The sequence below is a fragment of the Schistocerca cancellata genome, chromosome 6, assembly GCF_023864275.1.
Source record: "Schistocerca cancellata isolate TAMUIC-IGC-003103 chromosome 6, iqSchCanc2.1, whole genome shotgun sequence".
NCBI classification, from domain to species: domain Eukaryota; kingdom Metazoa; phylum Arthropoda; class Insecta; order Orthoptera; family Acrididae; genus Schistocerca; species Schistocerca cancellata.
Window position 1 is genome coordinate 210,208,394 of NC_064631.1, and position 24,248 is coordinate 210,232,641.

Sequence of the window (24,248 nt, forward strand, 5' to 3'; positions counted from 1 at the left end):
GCATAGGTGAAGACATTACACGTTTGTATTTGTACCGAGGATGTGCTTTTTCATAAGCTACTGACCTTATGTTTCCTTAGTTCGTTGCTTAATAAACTAACTAAAATACAGTTTCGGAATGCTCTCGCAGTTGCATCAGCACGCCATGTTAGTGAGTTGACATTGTGTAAACTCCACTGTGTCTTAGCAAAAGAAGCAAATTTTAACATGGCAACAAGAGAAATGCAGGTTTTACTAAAATTCGCCGCTCATGACGCTGATGGAGGTAGGCTTTCTAAGTACCCTCAAGTAATCTGAGAGCTCTGAAAGGTCACGCGGAGGCTGCTGCAGGTGGACTGGTGAGAGTGAACTGAAGCAGATGTCAGCCTCTTTCAGCAGCCAGTCCTTGACCCGCACAAACATGCCTTCCTGTTCTTCTCTCATTCGACGTGCCCCTCAGTCAGTTGGTGGCCTTTGTTTGTATGCTCTAGCGTACATATTCTGAACAGACTGACACATTGTCTAGTTTCGGAAAAGTGCTCTACTATTCGTATTCAGAACTTTCATTCAAACACAGAGACTTTCTTCCTGCCATAGCCTTACACTCGTTCAGTGTTGAACGTGAAAGAACCGTGTCAATAGTAATAGTGTGCAAGTGTGCAGTAGTACATTACTGAAACTATTAGAGTAGGAGAGTACATAAAGTACACATTTAAAAAAAGTCATGTATTACAAACATACATAATATGTGTTTTCCTACGCACTGAACATTTCAAATAATCAGTGGTATTAAAAATGTGTTCAGTGACATGGTGGAATGTGTGAAGCAACATAAAGTACGTGTGGGCGATGAATTGCATGTGAACAAGATCACATACATGTTGAATTTATTGTGTAAAAAAGAGAGTTACTTGCTAAATACGGCCATATGGCCACAAGCTGTGTTGAAAGAAGAGTAACCACCCATTAATTAATGTAATTCATGTTTAATACTGGTTTTTGGATACTTACAACATATGCTTATTTTCCAAGATTACTTTCTTTTTGCTGATGATCAGAGATATACAAACATCGTTCCGTATTAAGCACCCTACATGCGTTTTGTATGCATACTGTTACTCTTTACTCCAAAACATCTGCGTAGGGGGAAATTTACTGTTGCCCTTTTATCAAAGTACACATTAAAAGTGAAATATCTTAAAAATTCTATACTTGCTGCCTACACATAGACATGAGGCTTTGTGGTATAGATTCTAGCACTTATCTAGCAAATGGCACACACACACACACACACACACACACACACACACACACACACACGCACACACGCATTATATTTCCCTGTGTTAGGTTTGTATATATGAGACGTAACTCCACATTATTATTACTGTGCGCGATATGCATAAAAGTGCTTTGACTTAAAGTATGAAACTCTGAGAATACGTGTATTCAGTAGTAGCAGTGATGTGTGCTACAAAGATGAAGCTAATCTCATCAACAAGTGACGCTTAATCTCTAAGTTACGTTAGTAGCGCGTTTATGTGAGGCACATGTAATTTCTTTTACTGTTACGGGACAATGAAGTCACAACAGTAGCAGTACATGCGCGTTTTATATGCGAAGCTTGTGCATTACGATAAATATTAGATATATTTTTCTTTTAAAAGCAGGATTATTTCCTTTTCGCTCACCATCAGACATCTACAGCCATCCTTCCGTATTAAGATAAGCACCCTGCATCTGTTTTGTTTGCATGCTGTTGCTCTTAACCCGAAAACAGCTACGTTGGGGTAAAATTTCTGATGCATTTTTATTAAAGTATACATTAAAAATGAAAAGCCTTAAAAATTACTGCTTTTCAATACTTTCTGCCTACATATACACATGAGGCTCTGTGGTATAGATTCTGGCACTTTTATCCAGCAAATGGCTACTGTCAAGCATTAAACACACACACACACACAAAACAGCGTCAATGAATTAGTAGTATACTGTGGTCTAGGGGTAGCGTTTTCAGTTCCAGGTTCGAATCCCAGCTCCGCTTAAATTTTGAATAAAAATCATCAGCAGTGGCGGTCGAAGACTTCCAGCATAAAAAGCCACCCTCATTCATACAACGGCCGAGTCGAACAGGGTGGAGGAGCCGATACAGGTTCAGGGCACTAGTTGCCCTTGGGGTGGGTAACTGCCCCAACAGGAGAAAGAATCAGCAATGATCAACGGCGTGAGGCTCCAGAATCAATATAAACCACTGCATTAGAGGCATAATGTGTATCCAAAGGATCCCGCAACTGAGCATTATACTGCTACAGTTGTAAGGTCCTTTTATTTAGAACACGACCGGTATCAGGATCTAATACGTCCATCTTCAGGTGTTGTGCTGAAAATAGCAAGAGACGGGAGATAATAAGTTTTACACGCAGTAGTAGACTTAAAAAACAAAAAGACAATTCGATATAAAAATTTGAAAACTACCGGTCAGTCTAGCTGCTGTAAAACGTAAGCAATGCCGAAGTGACACCAGACAGTACTATGGACGACTACCTGGGCAAAGAAATATGCAAAGAATAACAGGACACTTACACCTGGCACTGTGACCCCAGGCGCCGCGGTGGACTAGTACAAGACGCGGTGTGCTACCAGCGAACCATCTGTACGCGAAGGAGGAAGCAAACTGGTACACCAGAGTGGCAAACGTACTGCCACTTGTTGGCGGCAAGAAGAACGTGGGGCCACTAACCCGGCCGTTCATAATTAGAATTAGTGATTTACATTTAAAATTACAAAAAGAAAAAAACGTTATATAGAAAGTTACATGAAAAACATTGAAAGTGCATTAAGCGTGGTAAACGAACATATTGAACATGGCAGTACAGAACTGGTGTAAAATTTAGTGGAAGCCGGCGACATAAAATTTATGTATAATCCGTAAAACGCAATGAAACTCTTCGCTTTACACGAGTGGCATGCAAGTTTTTAATTTAGTAGGGACATACATGTGACGACTTGGAACAACACACCACAGTCATCAGCTAAAAGAACATATACCTGTGCCACTCCTGTTTACAAGTATCTCGCTACTGACCAAAATGGAACGTTGCAAAAGCTTACAGTCCACACTGTCAAAAACTATTATGCCAATTAATAGCTAGCAGCAATAGCAGTAAAAGGACACTTTAAAAGTGGCGTCAATTTAAAACCCGCTAACTAAAAGTCGACAACTGATCGAGGCTTGCATAGGATAAGACTTGAGACGAATTTTACATCATGAAAGACAGGTAAATTTTAAATTAATGAGGACACAGATAACGACGTAGCACAATAATGCGCCATATTCATAAGATAAAAAATGAAAAACATGCAAACTCCTATTAAAAGAGGACATTTTACAACTATGTAAAACAAACTGGATGGGCCTTGCAGACCTCACTATAGGAAACAGGCGTAACAGTACATTCGTGAAGCCTAATTAAGGCCACAAAAGTAATGACGATAAACACTGACCAAGTTAAGAAATATACATGTATGGCGTACAATAATCACAAATCATAAAGAGAATGAAATGAGGCCGGACACTGCTTCAACAAAGTTATTTAGCAGAACTGCGCGCTTAAGCTCAGTTTGCTCATTCAAAATTCCCGGCGGATCGGATCACTGCAAATGCTGCGGATTATTTCTTTTCCTTCTGAAATGTTTAAAACCTTAAAACCGGGCTCTTTCGTTGCATATGTAGATTTCTGCAATTTCAGTTTATATTTGAAATGGAATCGTTATGAACATTCAGGTGGTTAGTGAGCGCGGATCTGGAATTGCTAAGATCATGATGCACTCTGAACCGTGTGTTAAAGGAGCGACCAGTTTGGCCTATGTAGGCGAAAGGACGCTCACTACACTAGATGCGATAGATGCCCCATTGTGCGCAGCGATTGTCTTCTTTGGTTTCGTGGTGCTTCAATAGGTGCTCGACCTTTCGGGGGGTGTAGAAGGCAGGTATAATCCCCTCTTTTCTAAGCCATTTGCCGATCCTGACACATATAACACCTACGTATAGGATCCTGCAAAAAAAAAAATTTGAGTAGGGTAGAGTTTTTTAGTAGACAGGGTAGTCCGGTACCGATTGTTAGAAGGGGCTTTCTGTACATAGTCAGCCTCATATAAAACTATTGATGTACAGCCTTTGTCCGCCCGCGCAATTATGGCTTGGTTTTCCTGAAGCTTCGTACTAATGTCGCGCAAAATGGATTGGTCTCACGCGTGCACATACTTCTTGTGGGGATTCCACTGTTTCTGATTTTGATGATTTACTGTTCCACGTTCTAGTCCAATGGCTTTATTCAGTATTTGAGAGATGTAATTTTTTGTGCGTTATCTGAATCAGCCTGCTCCAGGGCAACGATAGTATAGGCTCCCAACGAAAAGGCCATATTTTGATTAAATGGGGATCCAACATTATGGGCTGGCCCTTTATTTAAAAAGCACATTTCCTTACGATTAAAAACTACGCTGTGTGGTTCTCAACCGTATGGTAGAAACTAAAATTACATTCAGGAGCTCCTTCTAAAACAGAGTCAAATCTGATCTTTCCACTTTCTTGACATGAGAACTAGTAACATTATCCTTCAGATAATCAATGACATACATAACATGCGCATATTCGCCGTCGGAAATAAAATGGGTCAGTTCTTTACAAAATTTAAGGAGCGTTAGATAGGCTTTCTTATTTGAATTTTTTTAATATAAAGGTCTAATTTGTTTAATGACACCAATTTTTATGAGCTGCTGAATGTAACATGGTAAGCTACCGGTAATTCTATTGAACAGTTCTCTGATGAAATTGGGGATTACGTTATATGCTAGACACGTTTTATTAAAAGTAATAGCGGTTGCTGCCAGACCGAGTCTCTTGCGTAAATTCAGAAACTGGTAATATGTTCCAATTGTTCTGCGCGTCATTTACAACATACTACCTACTACATGCAACTGAGCGTTATACCAAAGGTTGAAAATACCGCTACAATTGTAAGGTACGTCGCCACATATACAGGGTGGTCCATTGATAGTGACCGGGCCAAATATCTCACGAAATAAGCATCAAACGAAAAAACTACAAAGAACGAAACTTGTCTATCTTGAAGGGGGAAACCAGATGGCGCTACGGTTGGCCCGCTACATGGCGCTGCCATAGACCAAACGGATATCAACTGCGTTTTTTTTTTAAATAGGAACTCCCATTTTTATTACATATTCGTGTAGTACGTAAAGAAATATGAATGTTTTAGTTGGACCACCTTTCTCGCTTTGTGATAGACGGCGCTGTAATAGTCACAAACATATGGCTCACAATTTTAGACGAACAGTTGGTAACAGGTAGGTTTTTTAAATTAAAATACAGAATGCAGGTGCGTTTGAACATTTTATTTCTGTTGTTCCAATGTGATACATGTACCTTTGTGAACTTATCATTTCCGAGAATACCACATTAATGCAATAAATGCTCTAAATGATGTCCGTCAACCTCAGTGCAGTGCAGTTGATATCCGTTTGACCTATGGCTGCGCCATCTAGCGGGCCAACCATAGCACCATCTAGTTTCCCCCTTCAAGCTAGACAAGTTTCGTTCTTTGTAGTTTTTTCATTTGACACTTATTTCGTGAGATATTTGGCCCGGTCACGATCAATGGACCACCCTGTATATCTCCACTAAATTGTAAATTTGCATGCCACTCGCGGGAAGTGAAAAGTTTCATTGCGTTTTACGGTTTATACATAAATTTTATGTCACCAGCTACCACTCAGTTTCACTACAGTTCTGTACTGCCCTGTTCAACGGGTTCCTTTGCCACGCATAATGCACTTTTAACATTTTTCAAGTAACTTTCTACATAATGTTCTTTTTCTCTGTCGTCATTTTAAATGTAAATCACTAATTCAAATTGTGAAAGGCCGGGATAGTGGCCCCAAGTTCTTCTTACCGTCAACAGATGGCAGTACATGCGAATGTATGCTTTCCCGGCGTATACAGCTGGTGAAGAGTTCGCGGGCTTCCAGCCGGGTGGCGAACTGCGACGTTTCGACGAGTGACATATTCATCTTCTGGCCAGAAGTTTGAAGACTCTGCCACATGGCTGGAAGTCCGAGAACTCTTTACCAGATGGCAGTACTTTTGCCACTCTCGTTTATCAGTTTGCTTCGTCCTTCGCATATACTACTCCATGCTCTGCGCTCCCTGGTAGCACACCGCCGCGCTCTGCATCACAGCACTTAGGTTTTACAGCAGCTAGCCCGACTGATAGTTTTCAAAAAATTTTATGGAATTTTGTTTTTGTTTTGTATGTGTACTGTTGCGTGTAAAACTTATTATCTCCCGTCTCTTGCTATTTTCAATACAACACCTGAAGATGGACGTATAAGAGCCCGAAACCGGTCGTGTTCTGCCGGCCGCGGTGGTCTAGCGGTTCTAGGCGCGCAGTCCGGAACCGCGCGACTGCTACGGTCGCAGGTTCGAATCCTGCCTCGGGCATGGATGTGTGTGACGCCCTTAGGTTAGTTAGGTTTAAGTAGTTCTAAGATCTAGGGGACTGATGACCACAGATGTTAAGTCCCATAGTGCTCAGAGCCATTTGAACCATTTTGAACCGGTCGTGTTCTAAAGACCCTTACAACTGCAGATAATACTAGCTGACAAATCCGACATTGCCCGGGTATTCTTTTTGACAGTTTTCTATCAGATACGAAAACAAAAAATTAACTCTGTTTGTAGTGTAGGCCTAATGCCGAAAAAATTTCATTTCAGTTTATTCCTGAAAACACCTTCGAAATTATGGAGCAGTCTCTGTACAATGAGTACAGCTGCTTCGGGTGTCTACAGTGCGATGTTGTAAACGCATCTATAGGACACCTCTTCAGTGCTCTACACAAGGCTATTCTTTTCGCCTACAGCCGTTTCCGCTTCGCAGTTGAAAGCTGTCAAAATCGCTGCCAGGTGTCAGGAGATCCTTAAGTTGACTCGACTGTAGGAGGGTCTTATTGTCTGATCGACGAACAAAGGCGGTTCGCACAAGTCGAGGCATGGACAAGGATTGCATTGTTGGCGAATCCAACCGACCATTGCCGTACGCGCATGCGTGTGCCTTCTGCTTGAAAAAAGCGTATGTCCTGCAAGTTATGTCTCACCCTTGCTTACGCGGAATGTATCACTTACCACTACCATCAGAGATGACAACTGGCAACAAATGGAATAAAAATTCACTAAAAAATTCGCTACGATCACGTTTTATGCTCACATTAGCTACGGTATTCGGAGCAGAGCGCTCAAAACACAACTGAAGCTCACTGACTGTCTGAGAATGCGTGACGAAGGTGCGCAGAACAATCCTAAACTCGACCGTCGTCATTTGTGACTCCAACTGTAGTAGTAAAGAATACGTATATTAAGACTTCATGCATGACGCTGTCTTTATTACGTCATATCTCTTGAACTATGCGTCGTACAATGATACATTTGTGTAGGTAATTTCAGCAGCGTGTTTGTATATTGTCAGTGAAATACGTTGCGAATAAAGTTACCAGCAAAGAAGCAGTAAACTTAGGCTGCGGCAGTTTTTCATTGTTTTTCATTGTTTATGAAGTCGTATTTCCTGAAACATGAGTAGTAGCTTCATACAATTTTGAAGGTACGTTTAGCAGCACAGATACTGTCTGCGAAATTTGTTAGAATAGAGTTAGTAGTAAGAAAGTAATACATTTGATGTAATGCTCGATGCAGAAGTTTTTCAGGCATCTCGTTGTTTTTGATATCTCCTAAACGGTGACATATACGTGGATCTTACCCTCACATCGATAGTTGCCAAACAGTAAAGGATATGTGTACCACGTTTGGTTGTAATCTGTCCATTAATCTACGAAGAGATGTGGAACATACACTATATATATATATATATATATATATATATATATATATATATATATATATACAAACCACTGTAGAAATAACACCACTGGTTAGAATGACGTTAAATTGCAACGGAATATTATCAGAGAAGGGGAAAACGTAGGGCAAAATAAAAACAAAAAAGTGGTTCAAATGGCTCTAAGCCTCTAAGCACTATGGGACTTAACATCTAACGTCATCAGTCCCCTAGACATAAAACTACTTAAACCTAACTAACCTAAGGGCATCACACACATCCATGCCCGAGGCAGGATTCGAACCTAAGAACGTAGCAGCTGCGCGGTTCCAGGCTGAAGCGCCTAGAACCGCTCGGCCAAGTAGAAAAATAGGTAGTTACAGAATGTAGTAATAGATGGCGCTGTAGGCATCATAATTTAATATTCGTCGACGACTAAAAATGACAAATGAATCATACAGCAATGCGTAAGGTGTACGTTCGACGTTAAACAAACTGTACTACTCAGGGTCCATGGGTGTACAGGTGTGATACTGGTAGTTGCGCAAGCCCATCCACCTCGGTAAGGTCATATCACTACGCATGGGAAAAAATCGGTTTTAATTGTCCTAAGGCCCAAAACCGCATAAAAATTATCATTCACATCCGTTTTTAATTGTCCTGAGGCCAAAAACGCATAAAAAGCATAAATCACATCGGATTTCAATTGTCCTGAGGCCAAAAACCGCATAAAAAGCATCGACGACATCGAATTTTAGTTGTTCTGAGGCCAAAAACCATATAAAAAGCATCACTCAAAATGAAAGCGGATTGTTAATTTCCGTGTGACTAGCGCAAAACATGTTCAATATGCTGTCCACCGTTTTCTGCAACAGGTTGAAATCGAGAAACAGCATGTTGCACAAGTGATGGAAGTGTTTCCGGGGTCACGTTCAGATAGTGTTGCGCAATGCGTGCCTTCAGTGCATCTAAGTTTGCAATGGGAACACTGAACACAACATCTTTCAGACAGCCCCACAGCCACAAGTCACACGGATTAAGATCAGGTGATCGGGATGGCAGGCCAGTAGGGAAACGGTAGGCTGATAATTCTAGCATTTCTGAAGTGGCGCTTCAGCAGCTGCTTAACTGGATTTGCAATGTGCGGAGGTGCGCCATCTTGCACAAAAATGATCCCATCCACACATTCACGTTGTTGGAGAGCTGGAATGACGTGGTTGAGCAGAAGACACTCATAGCGCTTGCCAGTGACGGTATAGGTAACATGCCCGGAAGCACCTGCCTTCAAAAAATATGGCCCTGTCATAAACGATGCCGTAAAGCCCGCACCACACAGTGACCCTTTCGGGATGAAGTGGTACAGGTTGATTTGTGTGTGGATTTTCCATTGCCCATATTAGACAATTCTGTGTACTGACATAAACTGTCAGATGGAAGGGGTTTCGTCTGTCCACAAAATCTTCCACGGCCAATAATTGTCCTCTTCCATGAAAACAAGAAATCCTACAGCAAAGGTCTCTCTCGCTGGCAGGTCAACAGAAATCAACTCATGCACATGCGTAATTTTGAATGAATACCAAAAAAGGATGTTTCGTAGGATATTAGACACTGTGCTCACGGGTACGTCCAATGTTCGGGCAATTCTCCGTGCACTACACATTTTCACACCACCTCTCGTCTCCTCCTGCATTGGTGTAGCCACTGCTCCCACTGGCGTCGAATCAATTCATTTCCTCCCTCTATCAGGTCGTACACCAAAAGAGCCCGTATTTTCCAGTTTCCGAATCTTTTCTCCAGACCCACGGCAGTCATCGGACCAATGTCTTTTTTCAAACCCTTCAGTGTCCGAAACTTCCGCAGGGCGATGTGTGCACAGTCATCATTCTTGTAATACAGTCTTACAAGCAGAGCGCGATCCAGCATTGAGACAGTTATGGCAAACGTCGCAGACGCGAAAGGAAAAAAGCCATGACCCGGCGTGTTTATACCAATTTCAATGGGTCGTGCGCATGGTAGGTGTATTCTGGCACATACAGTGCCACCTGTTCTTCAATTTTCGCTCTATTTTTTCTTCTGCCATACGTCTTCCCCCTTCTCCGATAATATTGCGTTGCAGTTTGACTTCATTCTGACCAGTGGTGTTATTTCTACAGTGTTTTGAAAGTTTAACTTTAACTATAATCATCCTATATACACTCCTGGAAATTGAAATAAGAACACCGTGAATTCATTGTCCCAGGAAGGGGAAACTTTATTGGCACATTCCTGGGGTCAGATACATCACATGATCACACTGACAGAACCACAGGCACATAGACACAGGCAACAGAGCATGCACAATGTCGGCACTAGTACAGTGTATATCCACCTTTCGCAGCAATGCAGGCTGCTATTCTCCCATGGAGACGATCGTAGAGATGCTGGATGTAGTCCTGTGGAACGGCTTGCCATGCCATTTCCACCTGGCGCCTCAGTTGGACCAGCGTTCGTGCTGGACGTGCAGACCGCGTGAGACGACACTTCATCCAGTCCCAAACATGCTCAATGGGGGACAGATCCGGAGATCTTGCTGGCCAGGGTAGTTGACTTACACCTTCTAGAGCACGTTGGGTGGCACGGGATACATGCGGACGTGCATTGTCCTGTTGGAACAGCAAGTTCCCTTGCCGGTCTAGGAATGGTAGAACGATGGGTTCGATGACGGTTTGGATGTACCGTGCACTATTCAGTGTCCCCTCGACGATCACCAGTGGTGTACGGCCAGTGTAGGAGATCGCTCCCCACACCATGATGCCGGGTGTTGGCCCTGTGTGCCTCGGTCGTATGCAGTCCTGATTGTGGCGCTCACCTGCACGGCGCCAAACACGCATACGACCATCATTGGCACCAAGGCAGAAGCGACTCTCATCGCTGAAGACGACACGTCTCCATTCGTCCCTCCATTCACGCCTGTCGCGACACCACTGGAGGCGGGCTGCACGATGTTGGGGCGTGAGCGGAAGACGGCCTAACGGTGTGCGGGACCGTAGCCCAGCTTCATGGAGACGGTTGCGAATGGTCCTCGCCGATACCCCAGGAGCAACAGTGTCCCTAATTCGCTGGGAAGTGGCGGTGCGGTCCCCTACGGCACTGCGTAGGATCCTACGGTCTTGGCGTGCATCCGTGCGTCGCTGCGGTCCGGTCCCAGGTCGACGGGCACGTGCACCTTCCGCCGACCACTGGCGACAACATCGATGTACTGTGGAGACCTCACGCCCCACGTGTTGAGCAATTCGGCGGTACGTCCACCCGGCCTCCCGCATGCCCACTATACGCCCTCGCTCAAAGTCCGTCAACTGCACATACGGTTCACGTCCACGCTGTCGCGGCATGCTACCAGTGTTAAAGACTGCGATGGAGCTCCGTATGCCACGGCAAACTGGCTGACACTGACGGCGGCGGTGCACAAATTCTGCGCAGCTAGCGCCATTCGACGGCCAACACCGCGGTTCCTGGTGTGTCCGCTGTGCCGTGCGTGTGATCATTGCTTGTACAGCCCTCTCGCAGTGTCCGGAGCAAGTATGGTGGGTCTTGCACACCGGTGTCAATGTGTTCTTTTTTCCATTTCCAGGAGTGTATATGGATTTATCGGAACAAAGACGCTATAATTACAGCAAAGTATGCAGCTAATATTAAACTTCTATCATAGTTGTTATCCCAAATGCAGCATTACAACAGTGTGCGACTGTCAGGGATTTCGTCAATCCTGAACTGCTTAAAAACTTGCTTCCAGAAAGAGATGCGAATGCTATTCTTTCCATTCAGACATTTTACTTCTTGCATTAGATGTGCACTCCCCTATTCCCAGTGTGCTGTGTGGTTGCAGATACCCTAGGCAATGCATAACTATTACTAATTAAAGTTAGAGAAGTTACTGTACAATGCCTAATTCAACAAAGAATAGGCATGCTCCAGTCACGTTAATGTCACCTCCGATTATGTTCGACAACAATGTGCAATAACCACTTACTGACGGCGGCCGGCAGCACTAACAGTGGATGGTACGAGGGTCGTTGAATAAGTAATGCCCCATATTTTTTAAAAAAAGCCATTAATATACGTAGACAAACGTCCTTGTTGATGGTTCACATTTGATGTTTGTTCTGGCGCCGGTGAAGTTTCGAACCGTTCTCGCAGATGGCAGAGCCGTAGTACAGCGGGCGTCTACATACAACTCACGTTACAAGCAGCGTGCTGCTATTGAATTTTTGTGTGCAGAAAAAGAAACCGTGGTGAACACCTATAAACGTTTCTGTGCATTCTATGGCGATGCGGCAGTTGATAGGAGTACCATTGGGCGATGGGTAAAGAAAGTTACAGCCTCAAGAAATGCAGAAACAGAGCTCCATGATCAGCCACGTTCGGGACGTCCTGTCATGGCCACTGCTGCAGACATACTGAATCGTGCGGATGACATTATTCGTGCCGAACGGCTTATGTCAAAGCGATAGGCGGATCAAAACAAAATGTTCAGACACTCTGTGGCCAAAATGGTACTGAAACAGAGGATGATAGACTAAAGGCCGAAATACTAAATGTCTTTTTCCAAAGTTGTTTCACAGAGGAAGATTGCACTGTAGTTCCTTCTCTAGATTGTCGCACAGATGACAAAATGGTAGATATCGAAATAGACGACAGAGGGATAGAGAAACAATTAAAATCGCTCAAAAGAGGAAAGGCCTCTGGACCTGATGGGATACCAGTTCAATTTTACACAGAGTACGCGAAGGAACTTGCCCCCCTTCTTGCAGCGGTGTACCGTAGGTCTCTGGAAGAGCGTCGCGTTCCAAAGGATTGGAAAAGGGCACAGGTCATCCCCGTTTTCAAGAAGGGACGTCGAACAGATGTGCAGAACTATAGACCTATATCTCTAACGTCGATCAGTTGCAGAATTTTGGAACACGTATTGTGTTCGAGTATAATGACTTTTCTGGAGACTAGAAATCTACTCTGTAGGAATCAGCATGGGTTTCGAAAAAGACGGTCATGTGAAACCCAGCTCGCGCTATTCGTCCACGAGACTCAGAGGGCCATAGACACGGGTTCACAGGTAGATGCCGTGTTTCTTGACTTCCGCAAGGCGTTCGATACAGTTCCCCACAGTCGTTTAATGAACAAAGTAAGAGCATATGGACTATCAGACCAATTGTGTGATTGGATTGAGGAGTTCCTAGATAACAGGACGCAGCATGTTATTCTCAATGGAGAGAAGTCTTCCGAAGTAAGAGTGATTTCAGGTGTGCCGCAGGGGAGTGTCATAGGACCGTTGCTATTCACAATATACATAAATGACCTGGTGGATGACATCGGAAGTTCACTGAGGCTTTTTGCAGATGATGCTGTGGTGTACCGAGAGGTTGTAACAATGGAAAATTGTACTGAAATGCAGGAGGATCTGCAGCGAATTGACGCATGGTGCAGGGAATGGCAATTGAATCTCAATGTAGACAAGTGTAATGTGCTGCGAATATACAGAAAGATAGATCCTTTATCATTTAGCTACAAAATAGCAGGTCAGCAACTGGAAGCAGTTGATACCATAAATTATCTGGGAGTACGCATTAGGAGTGATTTAAAATGGAATGATCATATAATGTTGATCGTCGGTAAAGCAGATGCCAGACTGAGATTCATTGGAAGAATCCTAAGGAAATGCAATCCGAAAACAAAGGAAGTAGGTTACAGTACGCTTGTTCGCCCACTGCTTGAATACTGCTCAGCAGTGTGGGATCCGTACCAGATAGGGTTGATAGAAGAGATAGAGAAGATCCAACGGAGAGCAGCGCGCTTCGTTACAGGATCATTTAGTAATCGCGAAAGCGTTACGGAGATGATAGATAAACTCCAGTGGAAGACTCTGCAGGAGAGACGCTCAGTAGCTCGGTACGGGCTTTTATTGAAGTTTCGAGAACATACCTTCACCGAAGAGTCAAGCAGTATATTGCTCCCTCCTATGTATATCTCGCGAAGAGACCATGAGGATAAAATCAGAGAGATTAGAGCCCACACAGAGGCATACCGACAATCCTTCTTTCCACGAACAATACGAGACTGGAATAGAAGGGAGAACCGATAGAGGTACTGAAGGTACCCTCCGCCACACACCGTCAGGTGGCTTGCGGAGTATGGATGTAGATGTAGATGTAGATGTAGATCACAATGTTTTTCCCTCAGCAGGATGGCATCTACAGCACGACAGTTTAATTCGTGTCACACAGCTCGCAGTGTACGTGCGTGTTTCGAAGAGCACCAGGATGTGTTTGTCGTACTCCCAGGGCATCAGACTCTTCGGATTTAAACCCAATTGAGAATCTGTGGGACCACCTCGATCGGGCTGCTTGTGCCATGGGTCCTCAACAGAGAAACCCAGCGCACCTGGCGACGTCACTGGAATCGGCATGGCTCCACATTGCTATTGGTACCTTCCAGAACCACATCGACATCACGTCTCACAAAGGCCAGCGCTGCAGAATGTGATTATTCACGCTTTTGACAGGAGGTTGAAATTAAATGATAGTATGGTATTGACTGTGGGAGTCCCCATCTGGGGAAGTTCGGCTACCGAGTTGCAAGACTTTCCTTTTGACCCCATAATGGGGAATTGCATGTTAATGATGAAATGGTGATTAGGTCAGCACAGCAGCCAGTCTGTGTACGGAGAAAATCTCTGACCCAGCCAGTAATCGAAATCGGGCCCCCTGCATGACTGTCAAACGCACTGACCACTCAGCTAAAGTGTCAGATATTAGGTGGTTACATTACTGTGACTGGACTGTGTACCTGTAATGCCGTCGAAGAAATCTGTGTTATGCATTGGATCTGATTTTTTCCCTCCCTGGTAGTATTGGCTGGTGAACGTTATAAAAATTGTATTATTACTACAGCTGAAAAATCTACATGTGTGTGTGTGTGTGTGTGTGTGTGCATATGAAACAGAAGGTGAGATTGATAATGTGTGACTGCTACAGACCATAGTTTGTTTAAACATAATGTCTATCGCTTTATGCACATTAGAACTATAACAAGACGACTTGCGTCAGAGTATAGCATGCAACTAACGGCAGCCAGTCTGCTGCCTCATAGCTCCAGCAATGATGGCGTGATGGCTCATAAATACTGTCTGTTCTTACATATTTGCTGCATTCAACATGCACCTGTATGTGACGTGTACCGAGTCCCCAGCCATTAAGATAAATCGAAAAATTGAATTTCTAGAACTGTTCCTAGTGCAATAGAAACTGTGTAATATTCCGTGCTAGACCATAGCATATGGGCCGCTGTATCCACACATTGACGCGTGGTGTGGGGTGGAGGTCAGGAAATCAGACAGGCTTGGCGCCGTGGCGTGCATTCCTTCTGTCGCACCTTGGACACAACGGTGGAAGGTGGTATCAGGGCACCATGGTCAGTGTGAGGCTCACTGGACGTTGATGCAGGAACTGGTATTGGTGCAGTACAACTGCATAAAAAAGTGCCTTTCGTAATTTTTGAACGTAGAACCCAGAACTGTCAGTGTACTTTGTTTAGGAAGATGAACCTCTTCACAGTTATACAGTACGAGAATACTTTGTTTGAAATGGACGGCTACACATATAATTTTAAAAGCTGCGATGTGCTACATGTACCGAAACTTTACGAAATGTTTTAAATTGATACATCATGCAATATTCAACTGTTTAACAGGCTTTTTAGCACAGAACTAATGACATCTTCCATGCGACCAGTAATGTGTTTTTAATATAATACTGCTAGATACATGTCTCGACAGATCCAGATACAGTCTTAAATAAATGTACCATGCAATATGCAAGCTATCTCACTTGGATTTTTTTTAATTTCCGCAGTTTTATACAAAACTTTACATGTTTGCCATCTTGGTGACCCTTGGTCTTCCTCCAACTTGGGCAGCGATGTTTCGTTGTGGTAGCACAGTATACTGAATGTCATCTTTGGTTGTAAATTTTACTAATTGAGTAATATATATCGGTGATAAGGATAATAAATTATAAATGTAAGGAAAAGGGTACTACTAGCTGTGTAACAGAACATTTTTTTAATATATTGACTTTTGGACTGTGCTCATTCAGCCACCTCAATAGTGGAATGTCATTTATGACAATGCTTGCGTATGTACAATACAGCCTCCAAGTGGAGAAAATCTTCAACGGGGCCGGGAATCAAACTAGGACCCCTTCGCTCAGTGATCTACCACGCTGACCGAGCAGCTACCGAGGCAAACGCTAATAGAATTATTGTTGAATAAACACTGAATGACAGGCCTAGATGGAAGGGGGAGTGGGAGTTTTAGGTAATTAATTATAGTGATAAGGAATAGGATAATCCTAACTGGGTAAGTAATTAGATGTTAAATAAACACAATATGTGGTCTACTGGGGGAGAGGGGAAAGGGTAGGGGAAGTATCTACACATTCAAGATGAACTGCTCAATCAGTCACTCAACAGCAAGCCATGTACACATTACTCAGTTGACCAAGAGGGAGGGAGAGGGGGTACAGGAAGGATAGGGTACCATAAATCTTTACACCAGGACCGGTTCTATTGCTTTACTTATTTCTCTATTTGCATACTGTTGCCTGAATTATCCCTCCATCATGTCTACTATGCTTATATTCTTTCAATACCACACCACACGCTCGTAACCTTACCAGGAGGCATTCACTCTCGCTGTGGCAGTCGTCATAATGTTGTTCATCACTGCATTTAAGCACTAGATGACTAACAGAGAGGATAGGTTTGAAAGGCTTTTCATAGATATCTCTCGAAATGAGAGAACCGATTTGTTTAACACCATTAACGTGATTGATAACTTTTAAATGAATATAATTTTAGATCACCTGAATATCGTTTTGTGATTTTTACTGTATCATTTGTTAATATCTTTATTGAAATCCTATTACTTAATGTTTATTTTCAAATTTTCATTTCCTCAAGTAACATAAATGATAACGTCTTACCTTGTATGCTACATTTTATCACGAGCTGAACTCCAAGTGCTGGAAGCAGAAATTATGTAACTCTGTCTTCTGTTTTTACCCCCGTCACTATTGTAAATTGAGTTCGTTCTGTTCAGACTTTCACATTAATCTCTGCTCTCGTTTCTGTATATCTTTTATTATCAGGTTTACAGACGACAAGTTAAATACAATTACATTCAAGGTACACAAAATAAGCGTAGTTACCACCTGGTTCTTCTATTTCCCTTTGTGCTCATATTCTGCAGAATAAACAGCCTCTATCCGTTTAAAAACATTATTCTGAGTAGCTAATCATAAGCCGGGTCTGCAGCGATTACAGTACAACTTCTATGATTTTCGCATCGGCCAGGAGACAAAATACAGTTTCACCGTCCCGCACCGCTTGCAACTTAGCCGTCCAGTAGCCTTCTGGGGCGTTGTCCAATGTGGTAGCGTCTATCAGCGTACCTAACGTTAAGAAAGTGTCCTGAAAACAAAACAAAGCCATATGAAATCTGACAGTTCGCAGATGACGTAGGTAAATGAGAGGAAATGGCGAAGAACGATACGGATTTTGCTCTGTGCCATGTTCTTCTTAAATTTCACTTACTGTACAAGTACAGTGATTAGCAATTGCACATATGAATTGTTTTTTCTGTTGTTGTTGTGAGTACGAACGCTGGTTTGATCAATTTCTTCACGGTAGTCTACCCCGTGCAAGCCTCTGCGTGTCTTCACACCTACTGCAAACTACAGTAATTTGTATATGCTTTTCATAGTAAATCCTTCGTCTCCCTCTACAATTTTACCACCACACTTCAATTCCATATTCCATAACCATTACTGCTTCAGGATGTGTCTTATCAACAAATTCCTTCAGAGCAGTTCAGTACCTCTTCATTAGTTCTCCGATCTATCAGTCGAATTTTCTGCATTCATCAGAGGCAAGACGTTTTATTAGCTTGTATTCTACTTTTGTCTGTCGTCTTTATAGTTTACATTTCACTTCTGTATAAGTTTACACCCCAAACCAATACCTCACACTTAAATTTATATTACATGCTGAAATACTTATATAAACCTTAAATCTTCTCTGCTGTGGCAATCATTTGTTACTTTGCTGCCGAAATGGCAGAATTCGTTTCCTAATCTAATTATCTCAGCCACGCCTCATTTATTGCTTCTAAACTTCGTTCCCTTTGTTTCAGTTTCGTTGTTCATCTTTTAGCATCTATTCAACACGCTATCCATTCCGTTCAACCGATTTTCCAGTTCCTTGGTTTTCTCTGAGAGAATTCAAATCTCATCAACAAATATTAAATTGTTTACTTCCTCTAACCTTGAATTTCCTCTTATTGTTTGTTCATGGTACATATTCAATAACCTGGGAAATAGCCTGCATGTCTCACTCCCTTTTGAGATGCTGTCTCCCTTTCTTGTTCTTAGGCTCTTAGGTTTGGTAATTTTTATCTGGTCGACAAAATGAGCAACTCATAAAGCAAACATAATCCTCCAAAAATCTGATTACATGGTAACTTACCCAAACAGAAATAAAAGCATCTCAGTTACTGTGAAATTTAGTTGGAGTCACGACATGCCAATAAATTAGTTACACATAACATTTTGAGATAAATTATGATATCACATATTCAATATCAATAACTCTACTCTCTACGCATAATAAACACAACCATCATATGTGCAGAAGTAAATTTAATTTCCTCTGAAATGTTGCAATCAAAAAAAAATTCTTATTGGGGTCGGTTAAGCAAGCAATATCGCAGTCGAAGATATTTTGACAACTTTGTAAGCTGGTTGCTCACCTCAGAGTAAGGCAAAATAATTCGCTGATGAGACTAAACATTACGATCGCTGCCCACCACGAGATAACTGGAAAGTATAGAAGGGGAGCAGAGACGAATGAAGACCCATTCTAGAGACGACACAGGGCGCAAGTGGGGAAATCCAAAAATGGTTCAAATGGCTCTGAGCACTATGGGACTTAACATCTGAGGTCATCAGTCCCCTAGACTTAGAACTACTTAAACCTAACTAACCTAAGGACCTCACACACATCCATGCCCGAGGCAGGATTCAAACCTGAGACCGTATCAGCAGCGCGGTACCGGACTGAAGCGCCTAGAACCGCTCGGCCACAACTGCCGGCTTGGGGAAATCCACTGACTTACACTGAGGTAGCAAAAGTCATTGAATAGCGACATTCACATTTAAAAATGGTGATAGTATCGCGCACACAAGGTACGAAAGGGCAGTGGTTTGGCGGAGCTGTCGTTTGTAGTCAGGTGATTCGTATGAAAAGGTGTCCGACGCAGTTCTGGCCACAAGACGGGAATTAGCAGACTTTGAACGCGGGATGGTGATTGAAACTGGACGCATCAGACATTCCATTCCTGAAATCGTTAGGGAATTCAGTACTCTGTGATCCACAGAGTGAATAGTGTACCAAGAGCAGCGGCGTTTTAGTAGAGATGTCAGTGCTAACAGAGAAGCAACACAGCGCGGTATAACCGCAGAAATCCGTGTGGGACGTATGGCAGACGCGTCCGTTAGGGTAGTGTGGCGACGTTTGGCATTAATGGACTATGGCAGGTAACTGAAAAGAGTGACATCGCCTTCAGTGCCTCTCCTGGGCTCGTGACCTTGTCGGTTGGACCCTAGGCGATTGTTAAGCCGAGTCTGATCAGATGAGTCCCGATTTCTATTAATAAGAGCTAATGGTAGGGTTCGATTATGGCGCAAGCCCCACGAAGCCAGGGACAAAAGTTGTCTAAAAGGCACTGTGCAAGCTGGTGGCGGCTCCATAATGGTGTGGGCTGTGTTTACGTGGAATGGAGCGGGTCCTCTGGATGTTCGACTACTTGGAAATCATTTGCACCCATTCATGGACATCACGTTTCCCAAACAACAATGCGCCATGTCACAGGAGCACAACTGTTCGTGATTCGATTGAAAATCATTCTGAAAAATTCAGGCGGATAGTTTGGTCATCCTGATAGCCCGGTGTGAATCCCATCGATTATTTATTGGACATAATCGAGAAGTCAGTTCGTGCATAAAATCCTGCACCAGCAACACTTTCACAGTTATGGACGGCTGTAGAGTCAGCATGGCTGAGTCGTACCGTTCCAACTCCAGTTTCCCGTTGGGCGGGGGGAGGGGGGGGGGGGACGCTGAAATAGCGATAAAGGAAAAGAAGTGAGTTTTTGCCTTGGTGCGCTATATGAAACACTACAACATGGTACTCTGTTAAAAGCGCTGCCAGCAAAATGGGTACAGTCAGGCACAGAAACCGCCAGAAACGAGAAGTTTTCTCTTAACAGCGCATGTAGTACCGTCCGCGGAATAATCTCATCGAGATTCCGTTCTATACATTTTAATGAGTATTGATCCTGAAAAATTTCCACGAGTTACGCTCTAAGCTACCTTTACGTCTGAAGATGTTTTTTCTGAGTCATTCCAGACTGTTTCGATAAAAGAATTGTTCAACTGATTTGTGGGACAAGCAACTAAGTAACTAAGAAAATGCTGCCATACGTTTTTACAACTCTTAAATCCAATCATTAACCTCGTATTTCATTCCGTGTGTCCACATTTTATTCAGGCGAAGACAGCTGGGAACTGTATCGAACACCGTCCAGAACTCAAGGAACTCGGCATCGACCTGGGCACCGCGCCAGTATCTACTGCCACCTGGACCACGTGGACAAACAGGGCGAACTGGGTTTCACACGACTGCTGTTTTCAGAATTCACTTTGACTGCGGAAAAGGTGATTTGTGATCTCGAGAAATTACATAAAACGTGATCCGAAATGGTTCAATATTTCGCAGTTTACCATTACTCGTCCAATCTCTGTTGCACAGGTACAATGGGCAAGGAGAAAAGAAAATTGTCACCAGAAAAAAAACTTCCATGGATTTCAGTTGTTGTACTTTGTAAAGATCTGCAAGGCAGACGTATCTGAAGATCTTAGAGAATGTCCACAATGAGGGCATTATGCTTGCAACCGGTGCATAGCGCGCTCCGGTCGCAGGTTCGAATCCTGCCTCGGGCATGGATGTGTGGGATGTCCTTAGGTTAGTCAGGTTTAATTAGTTCTAAGTTCTAGGCGACTGATGACCTCGTAAGTTAAGTCGCATAGTGCTCAGAGCCATTTGAACCATTTTTGGTGCATAGCGAAACAGCCCAATACCAAGCCCAAGCGCTGAGCCTGGCGAGCCACCACTCAAAATGGCGCCCTCTACTGGATGTGAGGACCCGCACTTTCGCCCTATATAAAATTTATTTGCTATCAAATCTTTTATCAACGTGTCGTGCGTACTTGCGAATGTCTTCGATGCCGTTTAAGGGTACATGACAGGGTACTCCAATCAAAGAGCCAACGACTTCATTCTGTGTAATGTAAGTGGAAGATATTTCGGACTTTTCCTGTGGGATTGTAAAAACTGATGAAATTGAGAACAAGCCTTATATTCAACGAGTGGAAATAGGTGATGTGCGTTTTTGATTGTTAATCAATAGCTAAACATTTATTGACATTTACGAGCACGTGCTGAAAAGCAGTGCCTCCGAATTTTTTATTCTCTTCTCAAGTCTGAAGATGAATTACATGTGACGCACATTACTCGAGCGACTTTCTCGCTTCGCTGACGCAAGTTGCAACCCTCTGTCACTCCAAATTGTAGCATGTTATATGAAGGTTTATACACTCCTGGAAATGGAAAAAAGAACACATTGACACCGGTGTGTCAGACCCACCATACTTGCTCCGGACACTGCGAGAGGGCTGTACAAGCAATGATCACACGCACGGCACAGCGGACACACCAGGAACCGCGGTGTTGGCCGTCGAATGGCGCTAGCTGCGCAGCATTTGTGCACCGCCGCCGTCAGTGTCAGCCAGTTTGCCGTGGCATACGGAGCTCCATCGCAGTCTTTAACACTGGTAGCATGCCGCGACAGCGTGGACGTGAACCGTATGTGCAGTTGACGGACTTTGAGCGAGGGCGTATAGTGGGCATGCGGGAGGCCGGGTGGACGTACCGCCGAATTGCTCAACACGTGGGGCGTGAGGTCTCCACAGTACATCGATGTTGTCGCCAGTGGTCGGCGGAAGGTGCACGTGCCCGTCGACCTGGGACCGGACCGCAGCGACGCACGGATGCATGCCAAGACCGTAGGATCCTACGCAGTGCCGTAGGGGACCGCACCACCACTTCCCAGCAAATTAGGGACACTGTTGCTCCTGGGGTATCGGCGAGGACCATTCGCAACCGTCTCCATGAAGCTGGGCTACGGTCCCGCACACCGTTAGGCCGTCTTCCGCTCACGCCCCAACATCGTGCAGCCCGCCTCCAGTGGTGTCGCGACAGGCGTGAATGGAGGGACGAATGGAGACGTGTCGTCTTCAGCGATGAGAGTCGCTTCTGCCTTGGTGCCAATGATGGTCGTATGCGTGTTTGGCGCCGTGCAGGTGAGCGCCACAATCAGGACTGCATACGACCGAGGCCTACAGGGCCAACACCCGGCATCGTGGTGTGGGGAGCGATCTCCTACACTGGCCGTACACCACCGGTGATCGTCGAGGGGACACTGAATAGTGCACGGTACATCCAAACCGTCATCGAACCCATCGTTCTACCATTCCTAGACCGGCAAGGGAACTTGCTGTTCCAACAGGACAATGCACGTCCGCATGTATCCCGTGCCACCCAACGTGCTCTAGAAGGTGTAAGTCAACTACCCTGGCCAGCAAGATCTCCGGATCTGTCCCCCATTGAGCGTGTTTGGGACTGGATGAAGCGTCGTCTCACGCGGTCTGCACGTCCAGCACGAACGCTGGTCCAACTGAGGCGCCACGTGGAAATGGCATGGCAAGCCGTTCCACAGGACTACATCCAGCATCTCTACGATCGTCTCCATGGGAGAATAGCAGCCTGCATTGCTGCGAAAGGTGGATATACACTGTACTAGTGCCGACATTGTGCATGCTCTGTTGCCTGTGTCTATGTGCCTGTGGTTCTGTCAGTGTGATCATGTGATGTATCTGACCCCAGGAATGTGTCAATAAAGTTTCCCCTTCCTGGGACAATGAATTCACGGTGTTCTTATTTCAATTTCCAGGAGTGTATAACTTAACTATGTCGGTGTTCTGCGAGACCCTCAGAGAACTGAAAGCACGAATCCAAAGATTTGTCCACATGTGGAGCACCCTCTCTTTCAGCGAGACAGTGTCAGGCTATAGACGAGCACCGTGACATACTCCGTACACTACCGACTTCATCCCATCCAATCTTCATCTATTTCCAAAAATTTAAACAATACTTTCGAGGAGCTGACTTTGATAGTCATGAAGCGGTGCAAGCAGAGGTGTGGTTGTGGGTCCGTGAATGAACTCAAACATTACACAGTGACTGCTGCAACAACCTGATCTTTGCACAGGGTGATCCAGGTGCCACTACGCACGGGTTCTATGCAATCCGCAGTGCCTCAAAACACCACTTGCAAGATTTTCACATTCTCTTTCTCACTACATGAAAACTATCAGTCCTGCAGAAAAAATGAATGGGACCTTTCTGTAGAAAATTTAATGTAGTTACACTTTGTACTAGGATACGTTTTCGCTAGAGATCTAAGTTTTCGAATCGTGCAAGAAAAACATACAGAAGTGACCAGCAAATGCGGTTTTCTGTACTACCACGAAAATTGTGGTCTCCAGCAGAAACGTACCCCAGTACAAAATTTTAACTACATGAAATTTACTACAAAAAAGTTATGTTCATTTTTTGTAGGACTAATAGTTTTCATGTAGCGAACGAGGGAATATGAAAATCTCCTATGTGGTTCTAGGAGGCGTTGCGGGTTGCATAAAACTTACCTGTACGGGCAGCTGAACGGCTCTGTGTATTCCTCACTCGTCAGTATGGCGGATATCTGGAACATACATAACTAAAGAACACTCCACAAGCAAAGATCGCTAAAAATATTGGGTAATTGGTTTCGACAGAGCCGTTCTGTCATCAGATCTTAGGCTTTAAAATATTACAATATATTTTCCACCAATGCTGCAAGTCATTTCACATTGTATATACAATTCCCACTATCACGAACAATATATTGTAATGTTTTAAAGCACGAAATTGGATGATGACAGCGTACAGGGTGGCTCTGTCGAAACCAGCCATCCAATACAATGCTTTTTTAGTGTTCTTTGCTTGTGAAGTTTTCCTTAATTGCCAAACCTGCTCTCTCACAGGGAGAAATGTGTTCGACGCCAGGGTGACCATGTAGAGAAACAAATATGAAGACATGAAGAATAAAACTGTCGA

General features: G+C 43.9%; 1 protein-coding gene across 1 annotated transcript in view; it reads right to left on the reverse strand.

Annotated features, from left to right (window-relative positions):
* Window positions 1-17,036: 17,036 nt before the first annotated feature.
* Window positions 17,037-24,248, reverse strand: part of LOC126191131 (uncharacterized) — a 43,081-nt gene continuing 35,869 nt past the window's right edge. Inside the window, exon 4 of the mRNA XM_049931880.1 lies at window positions 17,037-17,387. Within this exon, the coding sequence (XP_049787837.1) occupies window positions 17,235-17,387 (153 nt within the window). The 3' untranslated portion in view covers window positions 17,037-17,234. The remainder of the gene's footprint in view (window positions 17,388-24,248) is intronic.